This window comes from Puma concolor, chromosome D1, assembly GCF_028749965.1.
Source record: "Puma concolor isolate L17-30 chromosome D1, mPumCon1.1.hap2, whole genome shotgun sequence".
Classification (NCBI taxonomy): Eukaryota; Metazoa; Chordata; class Mammalia; order Carnivora; family Felidae; genus Puma; species Puma concolor.
The window spans coordinates 34,493,143-34,513,434 of NC_141676.1; the positions used below are offsets into that span (position 1 = coordinate 34,493,143).

The 20,292-nt window shown below is 36.0% G+C and overlaps 1 protein-coding gene across 4 annotated transcripts in view; it reads right to left on the reverse strand.

Annotated features, from left to right (window-relative positions):
• Window positions 1–20,292, reverse strand: part of ANO3 (anoctamin 3) — a 440,478-nt gene that overhangs the window by 135,816 nt on the left and 284,370 nt on the right. For all 4 annotated transcript variants that reach the window (XM_086677790.1, XM_025927974.2, XM_086677791.1 and 1 more), the window contains one exon: window positions 4,534–4,692. In XM_086677790.1, coding sequence (XP_086533916.1) covers window positions 4,534–4,692 — 159 coding nt within the window. The remainder of the gene's footprint in view (window positions 1–4,533; window positions 4,693–20,292) is intronic.

Genomic DNA, 20,292 nt, shown 5'->3' on the forward strand with positions numbered 1-20,292 from the left:
CTGAGTTCATAAGACTTTGGTAATAAGTACTTATTGATTGAATTAGTCCACTGATATGGATATTCTGGGTTAAAATTCCCAGAAGAGACATAAAAAGGGAAACAGAACTAAAGGAATCAATAGAAATTGAGACCAGAAGTCAGCTTGCCCGATTTTGTAACACTAGGCAGCGTGTGAATAAATCCTTACCTTGTAAAGAGTCAAGGCACTGTTATTTTATTTATTTATTTAAAAAAAAAAAAATTTTTTTTTCTTTTTTTTTTAATTTTTTTTTTTTTTCAACGTTTATTTATTTTTGGGACAGAGAGAGACAGAGCATGAACGGGGGAGGGGCAGAGAGAGAGGGAGACACAGAATCGGAAACAGGCTCCAGGCTCTGAGCCATCAGCCCAGAGCCTGACGCGGGGCTCGAACTCACGGACCGCGAGATCGTGACCTGGCTGAAGTCGGACGCTTAACCGACTGCGCCACCCAGGCGCCCCGTGTTATTTTATATATATTAAAAATTGCTAATAAACATATCAGTTCTCTAGATCCATCTCAAGTTATAGTTCAGTATTTCCTAATGTGTTTCTTAGAAGGCTAATCACAGAAGTAGTCCTGTGGAAAAAAGAGTGGGGGCTCCAATATCACGTCTAAGTAACAGTGAGCATTCTATTCCATTGATAACACTTATTAGCAAATTATCTAGATGTTTAACCAAAGAAATCATCAAAATTTTTTCACCTTGTCCATCTAATTTTCTAGAAAAGTAGTTAAATCCCACTTGTAGTAAATTAAGAGTCCCTCGAACATGTAATTTAAAGTTTTTCTTGGGGCCCCTGGGTGGCTCAGTTGGTTAAGCGTCCGACTTTAGCTCAGGTCATGATCTCACAGTTCGAGCCCTGTGTCACGCCCAGTGCTGACATCTAGGAGCCTGGGGTCTGCTTCAGATTCTGTGTCTCAGTCTCTCTCTGTCCCTCCCCCACTAGTGCTCTGTCTCTCTCTGTCTCTCAAAAATAAATAAATGTAAAAAAAATTAAAAAAAATTTTTTTTCTCTGAATACGGGAATGGTTGACTAAATCCCCAAGTTGTAATACTATACACCTAGTAAAAGAGATGAGTTGTATCTAAATATAAAGGCAATTTAAGATATTCATAATATATTGTTAAATAACAGAATTGAGTAGTAGAATATAATGCATATCATGACTAATTTTTCTAAAAAATATATGTATATTTGTATATATCTAGAAAATATACTTAGGACACCCAGCAAAATAAAATCAAGACATTAACAAGGCTGCTAAAAAATAAGAGAATATGATTTGGGAGATAGTAGATGTGAACTTTGGCTTTTTATTTTGCACTTTTTTTTACTTTCAGTTTTCACATTAAGATGTTTTCATTCTGTAACGTGATAAATATGTATTTAATATGTGTTTTTAAGACCTTAGAAGTTTAACTAAAATAGCAAGAGGTTTTTTTTTTTGATAATAGGAGTATGAAAAATAGGCTTTTACCTCCTTTCTATTTTCCATTTTTTTCTAGTAAGCATTAGTAGTTTTATTGTTTCACTAGAAAAATACAACATTCTGTAAAGAACACTTAAGAAAAGCATTCAAGGAAAGAAAAGTTGTCAGGGATAAAGAAGGGCATCACATAGTGATAAAGGAGCCGTTTCTCCGAGAAGACACAACCATCCTTAACGTGTATGTACCAGATAAGAATGCCAGAGTATGTGAGGCAAAAACTGACGGAACTGCAGGGAGAAACAAATGAATTACTATCACAGGTGGAGACTTCAACACTTCTGTATCAGAAATACACAGATCCAACAGGGAGAAGACCAGTAAGGAAATAGTTGAACTCAATAACACCATCAATCAACCATTGCTGTAATTGACATCTATAATTGTAATTGACATCTATAGATTCCTTTATCCAACAACAAGAGAATGTACATTTTTCTCAAATTCACATGGACCATTCAAGAAGATTAATTATTCTGGGCCATAAAACACATCTTAACAAATTTAAAAGAAGAGAAACCATCCAGTGTCTGCTCTCAGACCACAGTGGAATTAAGCTAGGAACCAATAACAGAAAGATAACTGGAAATTCCCAAAATGTATGCAGATTAAATGACATTCTTACAAATGACACATAGGACAAATATGAAAGCTCCAGAGAGGAAAAATAATTTTCTACTACATGAAAATAAAAACATAATTTATCAAAGTTTAAATTATGTAAACTTTAAGTATAGTGAAAGCTGTGATTAGGGGTAAATTTATAGCATTAACTGCATATATTAAAAAAAAAAGAAAGGTTTAAAGTTAATCATCTAAGTTTTCATTTTAAGAAACTAAAAAAAGAAAGAGCGACTTAAATCCAAAGTAAACAGAAGAAAAGAATAAGAGCATACTATAACATTATGGTCAACAATATTTCAATAAAATAGAATTCTTTCATAAATCAATAAAACTGAAAACAGAAAAAACAACAGAAAAAAATTGATGAAATGTTTGGTTCTTTGAATAGATCAGTAAATCAATAAGCCTCTAGTCAGCCTAGTAAGAAAAATAGAGAGAAGACACAAATCATCCATATCAGAAATGAAAGAGGGGACTGCGCTATAACTAAAAGATTAATAAAGGAATACTATGGTTACTCTATGCTCACATTTGACAGCCTACATGAAATGAGCCAATTTATTTAAAGACATAATCTGCCAAAACTCACATGCAAACAATACACAACCTGAATAGATGTATATCTATTAAATAAACTGAATCATTAACTAATAACTTTCCCAAACGGAAAGCACCAGGCTCTGATGGGTACACTGATGATTTCTACCAAACATCTGAGGAAGAAATTGTGCCAATTTTCTACAATCTTTTTCAGAGTATAGAAGTAGAGGGGAAACTTCCTAACTCATTCTATGAGGCCAGCACTATTACCAAAATACAAAGGCACTTCAAGAAAAAAAGACAAAAACAAAACAAAAACAAAAACAAAACAAAACAAAAAACTACAGGCTAATATCTTTCATGAACATACATGCAAAATTCTTCAACAAAATATTAGGAAATAGAACCCAACAATGTATAAAAAGAACTATATACCACAACCAATTGGGATCTATCCTAAGTATGCAAGGCTGGTTCAACATTTGAAGATCAATTAATTAATAACTATAAAAAAATAACTAGTGAGCTTCTACTCTGTGAAAGACAATGTCAAAGGAAATGATAAAACAAGCAACAAACTGAGAAAATACTTGCAAAAGACACATCTGATGAAGAACTGCTATTCCAAAATATACAAAGAACTCTTAAAACTCAACAATAAGAAAACAAACAACTCAATTTAAAAATAAGCCAAAAGTCTTAACATACACCTCACCAAGAAAGGTGAGCATATTAAATAAGCATATTAAATAAGCATATTAAAAGATGCTCTACTTCATACACCATCAGGAACATGCAAATAAAAAAATGAGCTTACCACTAGACACCCATTAGAATGGCCAATATCCAGAATACTGACAACAGCAAATGCTGGTGAGGAATTGGACAACAGGAACTGTCATTTATTGCTGGTGGGAGTGCAAAATGGTATAGCCATTTGGGAAGACATTATGAAGGTTTCTTGCAAAAATGAACATACTCTTAGCATATGATCCAGCAATCCACTCCTTGATATTTACTCAAAGTTGAAAATTTCTGTCCATGCACAAACCTGCACTAGGATGTTTAAAGCAGCTTTATTCATAATTACCTAAACTTGGAAGCAACCAAGATGCCCTTATACAGGCGAATGAATAGGGTGGCAGAGAGATGTATAGGCAGAACACATGGGATTTTTAGGGCAGTAAAAATACTTTGCATAATTCTATAGGGTGGATACATGTTACATTTTCCCAAACCCACATAATGTACAACATCAAGAGCAAACACTAATGTAAACTATGGACTCTGGATGACAATAAGGAGTCTATGTAGGTTCATCAATTATAACAAATGCACCACTCTGGTGGGAGATGTTGATAATGGGAGATGGTGTGTGGGGGCAGGAGCTATATGGGACATCTCTGTACCTTCCTCTCAATTTTGCTGTGATCTAAAACTACCCTAAAAAATGAAGTCTGAAAAAAAAATAAAAGCATTAAAAAAAAAGGATTGAGAAGCAAATCATTCATTCCAATATTGAAACCCAGACATTAACAGCTTGGCACTCTTTTCTTTTAACATTTTTCTTTTCATAGGGTTTTCTATACTTTATATAGGTATAATTATTCCTTCTTCAATTTTTAAAACTGTAAAAATAGTTATGCCCTTTGAAAAATATTTAAATTTACGGAAATGTATAAGTAAAAAAGGAATACGTATTTAAGTGGGGCTGTACATATGTATTTCTTTTATGTGGGAGAAAATAACTATACATTTTATAAAGCCATGTGGTATACACTTCCCATATTAAAACATATGAGATTATATCTCTTCCAGCATATTTTACCACACAACTAGTGTTATCAAAGCACCTACCTCCTTTTCCAACATCAGGCCTTCGGCTCTGAGGTTCTTTTCAAATGTGTTTCTTTTGTCATATTGTATATTTGACTTTCTATACACCAGGATGTAATCAATCCGTTTTTTGCCATCTTTGAATAGAAGTCCACTGGATGCTATGTAATTCATGTCATTCTGCAAACAAAGCAATGACTGTTAATAGTGTAGGCTAGACAAACACACCGTTTTGGTCTCAGTCACTTTGGTTTGGATACTGGCACTCCAAAAACAAAAATGTGTTTTTACATTCCAGTTATGAGATATGGGAAAGTTGATTAAAGAAAGTCTGAAGTCTGTAATAGGAGACAAGTTAGCAAGCGATGTTCTACAATTTGAAATTAGGCAGTCTGATACCAGACCCTGGGTTCTCTGATGCTGGCATCAAAATGCATATAGTAAGTTTTATTTAGTAAGGTCCTGTAAAAATAATATCAGCTAGCATATGCTGAGTATGTATTTATTCAACATCAGGCTCAGACATAAGTGCCTTACATGTTTGATCTTTTTTAATACTTACAACTCCCATTGCAAAAATTAAGACATTAAGTCTTAACATAAGTACTGAAGCCAACATAATTTCCAATATTAAATAATATTCAGATAGGTATAATTTCTAAAGCTCTGTTCAACAACACTGAACTGATAAATAATTCCTGAGCTGCTTGCTCCAGAGATACTTGTCCAGTGGATATAAAACTGTGATCCAACTAAGACAGCTTACTTATCAAGCTTAATCACTTGCTCATCAAGACTGCTGTATGGCCCTCACCTTGCTCTGCCCATTCGCCCAAGCTATTTTTTATAGACTGGCAATTTTCCACCAAATGCCTGCCTTGCAAGATACACCTTGCATGATAGTTGAGATACCTGAGTGATCCTCCACATCATAAATTACAGCATTTAACTGCTCTCCTCAAGACCCTTCAAGTTCCTTCACACTTACTAACTCCTAACATGTTATATGACATGTTATTATTTATTTTGTTTACCATCTGCCTGATCAAGGATTGTTTACTGTTTTGTCTCAGATTATTCCAGACATCTCACCCCAAATCAGATACAGAGTGGGCATCAATAAATATTTGTGGGAGGAAGAAAGGAAGGCAACATCCATAAACCCGTGTGTCCAGGTAAGGCTGACCTCAAGAATAGAAAACCAAGAAGAGATCGTATTGACACATCTCCTCCTCTCGCCTCCAGTATTTACAACAAATCAAATTAAAACAGGTTAAGATAAATAATCACAAAATTACAGCAGAACTGATAGCCATGGTGTGCCCTTTGTTTTATACCTACCATCCACTGCCTCCAGACATCTTCATGGTAATTTCAACAAGGACTGGGCTAAAATAAAATCATATACAAATTTCCTTCTTCATTTTCTTTTGCATAAAGTATACCACCCTCTCCAGTTGATTATTTAAAAAGTTTTTAATATTTATTTATTTTGAGAGAGAGATAGAGAGAGAGAATGAGCAGGGGAGGAGCAGAGAGGGAGGGAGAGAGAGAACATCCCAAGCGGGCTTTGTTTGCACTGTCAGCACAGAGCCAGATGGGGGATTGACCTCATGAACCTTGAGACCATGACCTGAGCCAAAATCAAGACTGAGACGTTTGACTGACTGAGCCACCCAGGTGGACCTCCAGTTCATTATTGAGTGTCTTCTGATTTTTATGATATTAAAAACATATTTAATCCTAGGCAAAGGCAAGAGTCCTTCAGTGAGAAGACCTGGAAGTAAATGATGGGTTAGGTAGGAAAAGTGTGAGGAGACAAGATAGTATTTAATCAATTTTATGTGCTTTTCATATTTTAAGAGCAGCATAGACTGAAAGTGGAACTCTGATAGTTATTGTTACCCATTGTTCTAAGTCTAAGCAAAACAAATGCTAAACTCTCCCAGAGAAACAGCTGTTTTACCATTAAAAAATCGCCATTTTTTTTCACAATAAGTGACCTTAGGCATTATTCCCAACTTTTTTGTTTCTGAAAAATGTGTTCACAATCAAACTATATTAACTAGAATTCTAATTTATTGTCTAATTATTTTATGAATTCTAAATTATTAGATGAGTTTTACCAGGCAGAATGAAAAATAGCTATTGAAATGGTAATACAGAAGCATGGTGAGATTTGGAAATATCTCCTGAATTATGTTTAAAAAAACATTGTACAGGCTCTATAAAAGTTTAAGGTTATGAGTTTTTATTTTATTTTAATATATATATGGCACCCATTAACCAAGATGCTGATTAACCTGCTCAAATCTGTTGCTTAAAAGCAGAACTGACAGGAAATTTATTATATATCATTGTGTTTAGTCACCAAAAGAACAACTTCTTTAATTGTTTGAAATCATAAGGTTGTTTGAACATGAAATCAAGACTCCTCTCTTAAGGTACCTGGAATAGTGAAATGTTTTCCAATTACAATGCAGAATGAATTTAACTTAGAAACAGAGTTTTCATGTTTATTATTCCCAGAAGATAGAATAAAACTAGTATTGCTCAGAGAACCCTGGATGCTGGTCATCCATCAGGTACCTTATCTTTCAACAGTGTTGAAAACAATTTAATTATGTAATGCATTGCAAACCATAAAGCTCAGGTACTTTCAGCAAAGCTGGTCTTCCTAAAGAGTATCCCAAAAATATGCATGTTATGGCTCACGTGGAGAAAGAACCCTTTGCAAAGATTTTAGCACATTTGAAAAACAGCAATAGAAGTCTGCCTGTTTGCATGAAAACACATTTTTGAGAATTTTTCAAATAAAATTATGGTAGTAACTATTTGTGACCTGCATATGTTTTCCAGAATTTATTCTTTTCAATCTAACAAGCATTCATCGAACACCTATTGTGTGCTATGTACTGTGTTAAACTCGAGGGATAAAAATAAGAGGACACAAAAGACTTTTAGGGATTTTATCCTTCCTGGGGAGTAGTAGGCATGTAATTGTTTAGTTACAATGTTATCTAATATGTGCAGGAATATGTGCAGGAATGTAATTGTTTAGTTACAATGTTATCTAATATGTGCAGGAATAGAGTTGAATGTCCAGGTGTACCAAAGGAAGACTTATTAACAGGTGCCAGTAGCCACTAAGGGTCCTGTTATCCTGGGGAGTTTACCACAGTCCTCTGTCAGGCAGATATAAAATTGGGTCAGGTCATTAATCTGTAAGTGATTGCTGACTGATTACATGTTAACCATACACTTGAGTTAGTAAGATGCAGTAGGATACACTGGTTAAGGTACTGATTTCTGCATTAGACAGACTGGTGTTTTAATTAACTGTGTTCATAGACATGTTACTTAATCTCACTGCTCAGCGTCAGTTCCCACAGCTTTTAAGCAAATATAATAATATTATCAACAGTATAAGATTATTGTTACGACTAAATGAGATAATGCACAGACAGCAGTGTCAACGTTGTCTGACCTTGTGAGATCAAAAAAGTCAGTTCTTGTCACGAAAAATAAGATAAAATTTGTATGCTCCCTTTCTTTCTCTCAAAATAAAGATTAAAAAAACAATGAAATTTATTTTTGCTTTCTACTAATGATGAGTATTTGGGCTATTCATTTCCAGTCTTGCCTATTTTTAATAAACATTCATGTGTATATCTTGCAATAGATGTGTGCATACATTTCTGTCAGTATGTACCTAGGACAAAATTGCTGATTCCCAGGAAAAGTTTGTTTTCAACCTTAGCAGTATGCCAATCTTAACTTAGAATGAAGTTTGTTGTATACAGGCTTTATTTCAATTTATGGTGTCTTCAAAAATTTTTTCTTTAATCATTATTTATTTTTCAGAGAGAGATAGACAGAGTGTGAGCAGGGGAGGAACAGAGAGAGAGGGAGACACAGAATCCAAAGCAGGTTCCAGGTTCTGAGCTGTCAGCACAGAGACGGACGCAGGGCTCAAACTCACGAACTGTGAGATCCTGACCTGAGCCAAAGTTGGACGCTGAACTGACTGAGCCACCCCAGGTGTCTTGTAAGATGCCTTTTCTGGTGTCTTTCAAGATTTCATGGAACATGTCTCTGTACAGATGGACTCTTCTTGATTACAAAGTCCTGGTCTATGCTTTAAAAATTGACTTAGTTTGCTATACTCTGGCATAAGACAGTACAGTATGCATGGGAGCCAGTACCTGCTCCCACCTGTAACAGTCTTTTTATCCAAATTCTGCTATTTAGAATGCAACCAATTACTGCCATGTCCTTTTACTGGCTATTTCTGATTCTGTTTGGATTGAGGGAGAGGGAGAGGGAGAGGGAGAGGGAGGGAGAGAGAGAGAGAGAGAGAGAGAGAGGCACGGGTGGGCAAGGCAGTGGGAGCAGGCAGGACTCTGGCTTGCTCACAAGATTGCCATTGTTGAGAAGGGCAGTGGATGCTTAGTTTCCTTGGCTGTGTGGCTCCGGCAGCCCAACGTTGAGGACCAATGACGGGCCAGGTTAGCTCAACTCTCCACTGTCATTTGGGGACCCATCAGGTTGTCTTCAGGCCAAATGACTGTGTTTCACACTTGTGTTTCATCTTTTCCTACCAAATCTTCAAATAATGAAAATCTTTTTCATTGGGTTTCAGCAGTGGTGTTTGTTTTTGCATTTCTGTATCCTTTTTTGGCAATCATTGATGGGAAATTGGGAAATTACAGTCTAGATGTCAATAGTCTGATGCCATATTTTACTCAGAGGTTCTGGCTTTACCCTCCTTAATTAGAGAAAAATCCAAATAGCCTCAGTATGTAACTACCATTCATTTCACAGTTAAAGCCATTGTTCACAATAGCTCTTTTTGTTGGCCTTACTTATTATACAGAAAAGAAGAGGTTTTAATCTTTTTTTTCAGTTCCAGACAAATGAGAAACAGTTTTGTCAAGAAAGTCACATACTTACAATAAAAGCAATCTCTGTTAAAAAAAACTAACAGAAAATACACCATGCACTGTAGGTCAGAAGAAATCCTGCATGTGAGTAGAAATTTACTAAGTGCTGCTGAATTAATACAAATTCTGGCTTTTCTGTCATAAAAATTTTCCATTTTAAAATGATACTTAACAGGAGAAGAATGCTTTAATTTTCTAAGTGTCCTTGGGGATAAAAAGTATATTAATACATATATATTTTAATGCACCTCACTTAACTTAAAACATGTCAGAAATGTAATTACTATGCAAACTTTCCTATGCAAATAACCTTTAATTATGAGTCATAGGAATACCAAAAAAATCAGACTTCAATGCTATACAGTGGCTTTCACTGTGGATAAGAATCCGGCCAGGCTTATTGCCTACTTAGCAGAATGTCAACCCTCTTGCTAGTCCACATCATCTTTAGAAATACAAATATTAGGGGCATCTGGGTGGCTCAGTTGGTTAAGCCTCCGACTTTGGCTTGGGTCATGTTCTTGAGGTTTGTGGGCTCTAGCCCCATGTTGGGCTCTGTGCTGGCAGCTCGGAGCCTGGAGACTACTTCGGATTCTGTCTGTCTGTCTGTCTGTCTCTCTCTCTTTCTCTCTGTCTCTCCCCAACTCATGCTCTGTCTCTCTTTCTCTCAGAAATAAACGTTAAAAAATAATTAAAAGTAATAAAAGAAATAAAAAGAAATACAAATATTTTCTGTGCTGACGGCTCAGAGCCCAGAGTCTGCTTCAGACTCTGTGTCTTCCTCTCTCTCTGCCCTTCTCCCCTCCAAAAAAGTAAATAAACATTAAAATAAAGTTTTTAAAAAAAGAAATACAAATATTCTCTAAATCAGTGACTCTGGAGTACCCTTATCAGATGGTAGATTGCATTCTAGCTCCTACTACACCTGGTAGAGAAAACTGCTTTTTTAAAAAATAATAACTAATAAATTAGTATTTAAAGAAATAACACTAACATGAGCTGAACAGAAACCAAGCACTGTTCTACACACTTTGCGTATGTTTACACATTTCATGCTCACAAAAACTGAGATAAGTACTGTTTTCCCCCCATTTCACAGATGCTGAAATTGAGGCAGATGGAAAGGTCCTGTGGTAGCCAAAGAGCACGTTATCCCATCTGGGATTTCCATAGCGATTCCCTTTGTCTCCCTTTTCCTTGACACCAACTGGGTGTGTAAGCTGTGTGGCTCTGTGTAACCCCCAGATGAAGGAATGAGGTTTTGGAGAAGCAGGGAAGAGCCTCTTCTCTTTCAGGGAAGGGAGTAAGCCACTGCCCCTTACCCTGACCTAGAGGCAGGCACAGATGGATTGTGCAGCCTCACCTGCCCCCAGGATACGTGACAGGTGGGAAAAAGCCATTTGCCCTTTGTAGCTTCCAAAGGGCATACATATACACAACAGAAACTGAACAATAACAAAGCATACTACAGACATTCCAGACCATACTCCAATCTCAAGCTAGTCTGCTTCTCGAATTTCACTCTTCCAGGAAGACTTTTAGGCAAAGAGAGACACTTGGGAATGTGTAGGACTAAAGAATGCCTGATCTTCCTGTTGCTGGGTGACTTCATAGCATCCAAAGTTTGGTGATTTGTTTTTAAATCATATAACGTTTTTTTTCAGCTTCAAAGGTGATTGCATGGCCGAGTGGAAGAAGGAGATCTGAGAAGTCTACATACTGTGCAATTCTAACTAACGGCATTCTGGAAAAGGCAAGACTATGAAGACAGCAAAAAATCAGCTGTTGCCAAGGATAGGAGAGAGAGAGGGATGAGAGGCAGAGCACAGAGTATCCTCAGGGCAGTGAAATCACTCTCCGTGATACTATAGTGATGGATACATGTCATTATGCACTTGTCCTAATGCACAGAACGTACAGCAGCAGAGTGAACCCTGTTGTAAGCTATGGGTGATTATGATGTGTTAATGCAGGTTCGTAAACTATAATAAAGGTACCAATCTGGTAGGGGATGTTGATAATGGGACAGGCTAAATGTGTGGAGGCAAGGCTATATGGGAAATCTGTGACTTTCTGCTCAATTTTTCTGTGAACCTACAACTGTTTTAAAAAAATAAAGTAATTTTAGGGGCGCCTGGGTGGCTCAGTTGGTTGAGCGTCCGACTTCAGCTCAGGTCATCATCTCGCAGTTTGTGGGTTCGAGCCCCACATCGGGCTCTGTGCTGCCAGCTTGGAGCCTGGGGCCTGGAGCCTGGAGCCTGCTTCAGATTCTGTGTCTCCCTCTCTCTCTACCCCTTCCCCACTCATGCTCTGTCTCTGTCTCTCAAAAATGAATCAATGTTAAAAAAAATAATTTTAAAAGTTTTTTAAAAGACTAAGTTAAGTGTCATAAACCTTACAAACTACCTTGTATCTCTTATTGTCATTTTCCCAGCAATACTAAATGCACATGTGGTCTGAAAATATAGTAATAAACAAAGCAGAATGAGATTATATCCTGTAAGGCAGGTATAGTAAAGAAATTAATACAAGATGCAATAAAATTAAGGTGCAAAAAAAGTTTGGTGCCTTGGGAGAACATAAATAAAGGCCATTTCACATTATTAAAAGAGAAGCAGGCCCTTTCCTTTTAGTGAATAAAAAGAAAAATGGGATTTGAAGATAGGGCAATAAGATTCAAGTTGTAGATAGCAGCCAAATTTTTTTTTTTTGCTATAAAAGGGGGTATAAATACCAGTAGTTCATACAGTTGTTGTAAAGTGAAAATTAAGTATGGCGATGTGCACACAAGACGGTCTCTTGTCCGTTTTAACATCTTATCATTGAATGTACACATAGGGCACTCAATAAGTGCATGTTAAATGCAATGATGCATAAATGACAGGAGTCAAATTTATTTAGAATATTACAGACATGTTGGGACGTCTGTGGCTCAGTCGGTTAGGCATCTGACTCTTGAATTCAGTTCAGGTCATGACCTCACGGTCTGTGAGATCAAGCTCTGCACTGGGCTCTGAGCTGACAGCATGTAGCCTGCTTGGGATTCTCTCTCTTCCTCTCTGTCTCTGCCCCTCCCCTCGTTCTCTCTCACAATGTGTTCTCTCCCTCTGTGTCAAAATAAATAAACATTAAAAAGAATGAAAATATTATAGACATGCTTCTTCTTATTACTATTATTATTATGTGATGTTATTAAGTAGGAATATAGAGGAGAGAGACGAAATTGTAAAGAGGGATCCCTCTGTGTAGCCAGGAAAGTATAAAAAAAAAAGTTTTTCTTGGGAAACATAGCTTCTTAAAGTAAAGAGACTCATGAGATTAGGTCATTGTAATTTTTGTCAAGCTAAATACTTGGAATTGTGTTGATATAGCATCTTGCTGGCTTAATTTTTATTGAATCGATTCAATTAATGCTTATGAATTATGCAAAAATAATTTACTCAAAACTTCAAATCTGTTTCAGTCAGTCAGAGCATATTGTTGATTATATTTGCCTGGCCTGCTGACAAGCACCTGCTGGGTATTTTAGCTAGATAAAGAATTTCCAGTTTGCTTCATTAATGGTACACCAAGCATTCACCGAGGCTGGATTTTAATGTATCAGAATACCATATTTTATGTATTAGTTATCTATTGTTGCACAAAATTACCACAGAGGCGCCTGGGTGGCTCAGTCGATTAAGTGTCTGGCTCTTGATGTTGGCTCAGGTCATGATTTCTCAATTCATGAGATCAAGCCCCACATCATGCTCTGTGTTAACAGTGTGGACGCTGCTTAGGGTTTTTTTCTCTCTCTCTGCCCCTTCCCCACTTGTGCTCTCTCTCTCTCAAAATAAACTGTTTTGTTTTTTTTTTTTCAAATTAGTTAACATACAATGTAGCCTTGGCTTCAGGAATAGAACCCAGTGATTCATCTCTTAGATAAGACACCCAACGCTCATCCAGAAAAGTGCCCTCCTTAATGCCCATCACCTATTTAACCCACTCTCCCACACACCCACCCCCTTCAAGCAACTCTCAGTTTGCTCTCTGTACTTAAGAGTTTCTTATGGTTTGCCTCCCTCTCTGTTTTTATCTTATTTTTCCTTCTCTTCCCTTATGTTCATCTGTTGTGATTTTCAAATTGCATATATGAGTGAAATTATACATCTGTCTTTCTCTGATTGACTTGTTTTGCTTAGCATAATAGCCTCCAGTTCCATCCATGTTGTTGTAAATGGCAAGATTTCATTCTTTTTCATTGCTGAGTAGTATTCCATTTCATATATGTACCATAACTGCTTTATCCATTCATCAAGTTGATAGACATTTGGGCTCTTTTCATAAATTAGCTATTGTTGATATCGCTGGGACGCATGTGCCCCTGGAACACTGGGGGGCATGTGCCCCTTCGAATCAGCATTTTTGTACCCTTTGGGTAAATTCCTAGTAGTGCAATTGCTGAGTCATAGGGTAGTTTTATTTTTAATTTTTTGAAGAAACTCCATACTGTTTTCCAGAGTGGCTACACCATTTTTAAAAAAAATTACCACAAACTTAGGAGCTTAGAACAATGCAGATATATTATCATACATTCCCATGGATCAGGTGTTCAGGCAGAGCTTAGCTGGGTCCTTTGCTTACACCACACAAAGCTTCAAGCAAGGTGTCAGTGGGGCTTTACTCTTATCTTAAGGCCTGACTAGGGAGAATCCACTTCCAAGATAACTCAGAACCTTCGCAGAATTCATTTCCTTGTGCTGGCTGTTAGCGGGAGGCCAACCTCAGCCCCTTGAAGCTTCCTACTGTTCTTTGACATTTGGGTATTCCCAACATGGCAATTAGTTCAGGAAACAAAAAAGAAGAGTCTCCAGAGTGAGTCTGAAAGCCAGACAGAGTTTTATGTAATGTAACATAATCAAACACGTGATACCTCACCACCTCTGCTTTATTCTAGTGTTTAGAAGAAAGTCATAGGGAAGAGGATTATGCAAGAGTATGAGTACCAGGAGGCAGAGATCATTGAGACCATCCTAGAGTCTGTCAAAGTAAGATGGATAAATTAGATAAAAATTAAAGAAATTATTTAAAAGATTAAAAGTTGACTTTAAAGAGAAATCACAAGGGACACTATATAAATTAGATAAAAATTAAAGAACTTATTTAAATGATTAAAAGTTGACTTTAAAAAGAAATCATGAGGGTCTCAGTTAGTTGAGCATCCAACTTCGGCTCAGGTTATGATCTCATGGTTCCTGAGTTCAAGCCCTGCATCTGGCTCTCTGTTGTCTGTGCAGAGTCCCCTTCGGATCCTCTGTCCCCCTCTCTCTCTGCTTTTCCTTCTTTCTCACACACACACTCTCTCTCTCAAAAATAAACAAACATTAAAAAATAAAAAAAAAAGAAATCATGAAATACTGTATGAGAGAAGGAAGGTTTATAGTCTCACTCACCAAACTCCTCAATAGAATAACCGGGGGGATAACATATCGGTTTGGAAAATGTCACAACAGAGGACACTAAAAAGGAAAAAAAGGAAGAAAAGAAAAGAATCTGGGTTTACTCATACTTCTATCCTTACTGCTGTGGCTTCAGACAATTGGTGTTTCCTCTCTCAATTCCCTACCATGAATCAAGGAGGGGTGCTCTAACAAACAGATAAAGGGCGTTTATGGCTCTGACATTCCATGACATTTTTCTTTTCCCCAAATATTTCTCCAAGAAGCTATTTTCTAAGACCCCTAAAGTTTTTACAACGAACTTTGGCTAGGGTTTTTATTTCTGTGCAGAATGATACATAAATATCTGGCAGCTTAATTCACTCCTTAAAGTGCTTCAAAGGTCTCTTCAGAAAAAACTGTAAATGACAACTGAGACCTATTTTACCTGAGTAAGCATGTTTGACAACGTGAAGGAGAAAATAAGAGATAGGTCTTCTCTTACTCCAAAATGAAAAGCGGTCTCCGATCTAACTCAAGGTTACCAAATTTCACAAATCAACTGGAACACAAAGTCCATACTTTAGAAGATGGCACTCTTTTTGACCTTTGTAATAATGTCTAAAGGGGAAAATGAAGAGATGTAAAGTACCACCAGTAAAAACCTAGCACCAAGTTTTAGAAGTAGGGCACAAAAACAGAAAATCAAGGTTGTGATTCCCGCAATATGGCCAACAACATAATTTCAAAACCCTTATGTCATAAAACACCTAGAAGTGATAGATAAAATAAAATGTATGCCTATTGAAATTCCAGAGGAATTAGCAGGAAAATATGTATAACTCTAGCTTCAAGGTAGGAAAAAAAGTAGAAAACCATAACACATGCTGGCAAGTCAATAGTGTGGCTGCTCTGGGTAAAGATGTAGAAATCAATTAAAAAAACCCAAAAAACAAAAAAACAAAAATAGTGGACACAAACACTGATAAATTTAAAAATAAAACTTCTAAATAACTAATAAGCTAAAGAAATAGAATTCAATAAAGTTAGAAAAGAAAGTGAAGATACATGTGCTTCAGTAAGCAATGCTGATTTAGATAAATTAGATAACCATGTAATAAAATTATTGTACTTTAGACTGTATTCAAACATAAGTTCTAGTTCAGAAATAAACCCATAAATTTATGGTCAATTGACTTTCAACAATTGCCAAGGAAATTCAATGGGGGAAAAATGGCCTTTTGAACAAATGGCACCTGAACAACTGCATGTCCATTTGCAAAAGAGGTTGGATCCCTACCTTAAACCATACACAAAAGTTAGCTCAAAATGGATCATCATAAACCTAAGTGTAACAAGGAAAACTGTACAATTATTAGATTAAAACATACGTATCAATATGGGGGGACCCTGAGTTAGGTAATGATTTCTTAAATACAACACCAATAGCAGAGTGATGAAAGAAAGAAAGAAAAAAAAAAAGACAGAACTATATCAAAATTAAACACCTTTGTGTTCCAAAAAAATATGCCATTAAGAAAGTGAAAAAGCAAACCACAGAATGGAAATAATATTTTTTAAAAAGCTATCTGAAAAGGGACTTGTATTCATAATATATTAATAACTCAACATTAAAAACAAATAATCCAGTTAAAAATGGATAAAGAATCTTGATATAGATTTCTTCAAAGAAGATTTTAAAAAAGGCCAACAGGCACATTTGACAGCTTTCAACAAAATGAAGATATTAGGGGAATAGAAATCAAAACCACAATGAAAAACCATTTCTCACCCATTATGATGGCTACAATCAAAACAACAAACATTAAAATAGTATTGGCAAGATTACGGAGAAATTGGAACCCTTGTATATCACTGGTGGGGATGTAAAATTGTGAAGAAGCTTTGGAAAACAGTTTGGCAATTACTCTTAATGTTGGACATAGAGCTACCAAATCATCAATTTCACTCCCAGGTATATACCCAAGAGGATACATCCACACAAAAACTTGTACATAAATATTCACAGCAGCATTATTCATAATAGTAAAAAAAAGCAATTTAATGTCTGCTTGATAAATACATAAATAAAATGTGATACTGTCCATAAAATGGAATATTATTTGGCATTAAAAATGAATTAAATAGTGATACATGCTACAACATAGAAGAACCTACAACATAATATAATATTATACAAAGTGAAGGGGCACCTGGGTGGCTCAGTCGGTTAAGCGGCTGACATTGGCTCAGGTCATGATCTCACAGTTCAAGCCCCGCATCAGGCTTTGTGCTGACAGCTCAGAGCCTGGAGCCTGCTTTGGATTGTGTCTCCCTCTGTCTCTGCCCCTCCCCACTCACTCTCTGTATCTCTCTCAAAAAAATAAATGATAAACATTTAAAAAAAAATTTTTAATTAAAAAAATATACAAAGTGAATAAAGCTAGTCACAAGAGACCATATATTACATGATTCCATTTATATGAAATTCTATACTAGACAAATAAATACAGAATACAGATTAATCATTTCCTAGGGTTGGAGGAGTGGGTGGAATGGAAAGTAATTGCTAATGGGTACAGATTTTTTGGGGGGTATAGGTTTTCATCTTTAAAAAAATATTTTAAATGGATATTATGGTGATGGCTGCACAACCCTATGAATATATTAAAAATCACCAAACTGGACAGTTTAAATGGGCAATGAATGTATGGTACATGAATTTTTTCTCAATGAAGTTCTAAAAATCAATTACAGATGAATTATTGATAGTAAAATGAACAAGAATATATATACCTTCTAGAAGCTGACATAGGAACTCACAGGAGGTGAATAATTCTTAAATAGGATTCAAAAGGAAAATGATGCATAAATTTGCCTGTGTTACATTTTTTTTTTTTAATTTTTTTTTCAACGTTTATTTATTTTTGGGACAGAGAGAGACAGAGCATGAACGGGGGAGGGGCAGAGAGAGAGGGAGACACAGAATCGGAAACAGGCTCCAGGCTCTGAGCCATCAGCCCAGAGCCCGACGCGGGGCTCAAACTCACGGACCGTGAGATCGTGACCTGGCTGAAGTCGGATGCTTAACCGACTGCGCCACCCAGGCGCCCCACCTGTGTTACATTTAAAAGCAAGACTGAGTATTGTGAAAATGCCCATTATCTCACATTCACTATAAGTTGGTATCATTTAGTTGAAGATTTCAACATAGTTTTGTGTAAATGTATGCAACATAACAAACTAATCCTTCTACTATATGGAATATCAAAGTGCCTTTGATAGGAAAATCTTGAAAAAGAACTAGGTACATGGGCTTGTCCTTCAAAATGCCAATATTTATTACAATTCTATGGTGATTAAGGCAGCAGGATGTTCATGAAGGAATAAGCAATATAAGAGAAAAATAGATATCCCAGAAAAAGACCTACATATACAGAACTGAGATGAAATTACATATCTATATACTACTCTTGGATAGGGTAGACGAGTCATTTACTGCCACTGAAAAAGTCAGCTATTTTCTTGGAAAGATACCATATACAAATAAGAAAAACTAAAGAATTTAAAGACAAATGTGAAAAGTTAAATTTTAAAACTTTTAGAATAAAATGGAGGAGGCTATTTTGATGATTGTAGTAGACAAGCAGTTTTGTTCATGTGTTTGTTTTTACCATGAATAAAAGCTTTTGGCTGGTAAGAAGGTGAAACTATGATTAATTAGACTACATTCAAATAAAACCTTTGTATATTAAAAGATCGTAGAGACTGTGGTAAGCTTTAATTAGAAGATATTTTTCATGAACACAACAAATAAAGGATTAGTCTCCAGGATATATTAATAATGCCTCTAAATCAATAAGAAAAGATAAATAATACAACAGGAAAAAAAAGTGATGCTATTAATAGGCATTAAACAAGAGAGGAGTTGTTGAAATTTCAAAAAAGCAGAACAAAATACATTACATATTTCTTCACAGTTTAAAAATCTGAAAAACAATATTCAATACTGTCTAAGGATATATCATGTATAGTAAATGTAGAAAACTATAAGAAAGCTAATCAGCAAAATTAGAAGAGTGGTTATACTGACACAAATTGGGGAAAAGGATCAGGCAGTGTTACATGGGAGTCTTCAATTCTGTCTGTAATAATTTATTCTGAAACAAACATGGCAAGCAATTCAGATCCAGTAAAACTCAGTATTGGACATAGCTAAATATAGTCTAATAATACAAATTTCAATACACCTGAAATATTCATAAAATAGTGATTCAAAAGATCAACATTGCTGTTGACATTTGAAATCAACAATCTGGGATTATATATTTGCTTAGCAATTAAAATCTTACTTATAACTCAAGCCTCAGTTTCCTCATCTGTGTAACGGGGACAATAATAACCTGGCATGAGTATTCTAAGAATTAAATGCATGAAACACTCTGCAACAGGGGTGCCTGGCTGGTTCAGTCAGTTAAGTGTCTGACTCTTGATTTAGGCTCAGGTCATGATCTCATGGTTTGTGGGTTCAAGGCTCACATTGGGCTATGTACCAACAGCTCAGAGAGTGCTTAGGATTCTCTCTCTCCCTCTCTCTCTGCCCCTCCCCAATTTACACTCTAAATCTCTCTCAAAATAAATAAATAAACATTAAAAAGGAAAAAAAAACATTCTGTGACACATAAAATGGCACACCCTATAGTAACTATAATCAAAAACCTTTGAACTTATAAAACTCCAATTTTAATCATGGTCACTAAGCTACATACCCCCTTCAGTAAACTACACTTGTGCCTACATTATGATTTTTAAAAAATGAAATACGGTAAAATTACCTTATCAGAGATATTAAACTGAACATATTTGATCATTGGTGGTTCAGAAGGAATTCTATGAGGTCTCTTTAAAGAAAACCACAGGCTCAAAATGGCATAACTTAGGTTAAGTTGCCAAGTCAGTAAACCAAGACTTATTACCTTATTAACTGCTGTTTTACCCACCTCAGGAATTAACCTTTAGCCAGTTAACATGGGGTTTTCCTGGTCAACACAAGGCAATTTATTGATAGCCCCTTTTATTCCCCTTGGGAAGGTGACCTTGCCTAAAACAGTGGATTTTTTGTTAATAATTTTCCTTTTCTCCATTCCTTCTCTACCTTTAAAAACCTTTCCTTTTCTGTAGCCCTCTGCAGCTCCCCTCTACTTGCTAAAGGGGAAGCTGCTCAATTCATGAATAGATAAATATAAAGCCAATTAGAGCTTCAGAATGTACTTGGTTGAATATTTGTTATATAACACAGGTCTCAGGGGTATCATTAGAAACAAATGATCACCTCAGAGCTCACATGCTGAAGAGATGCGAACACTGTCCGTCTCATGTCAGCCACCTACGACAACTTAACACATAAACTCTACTTAAAT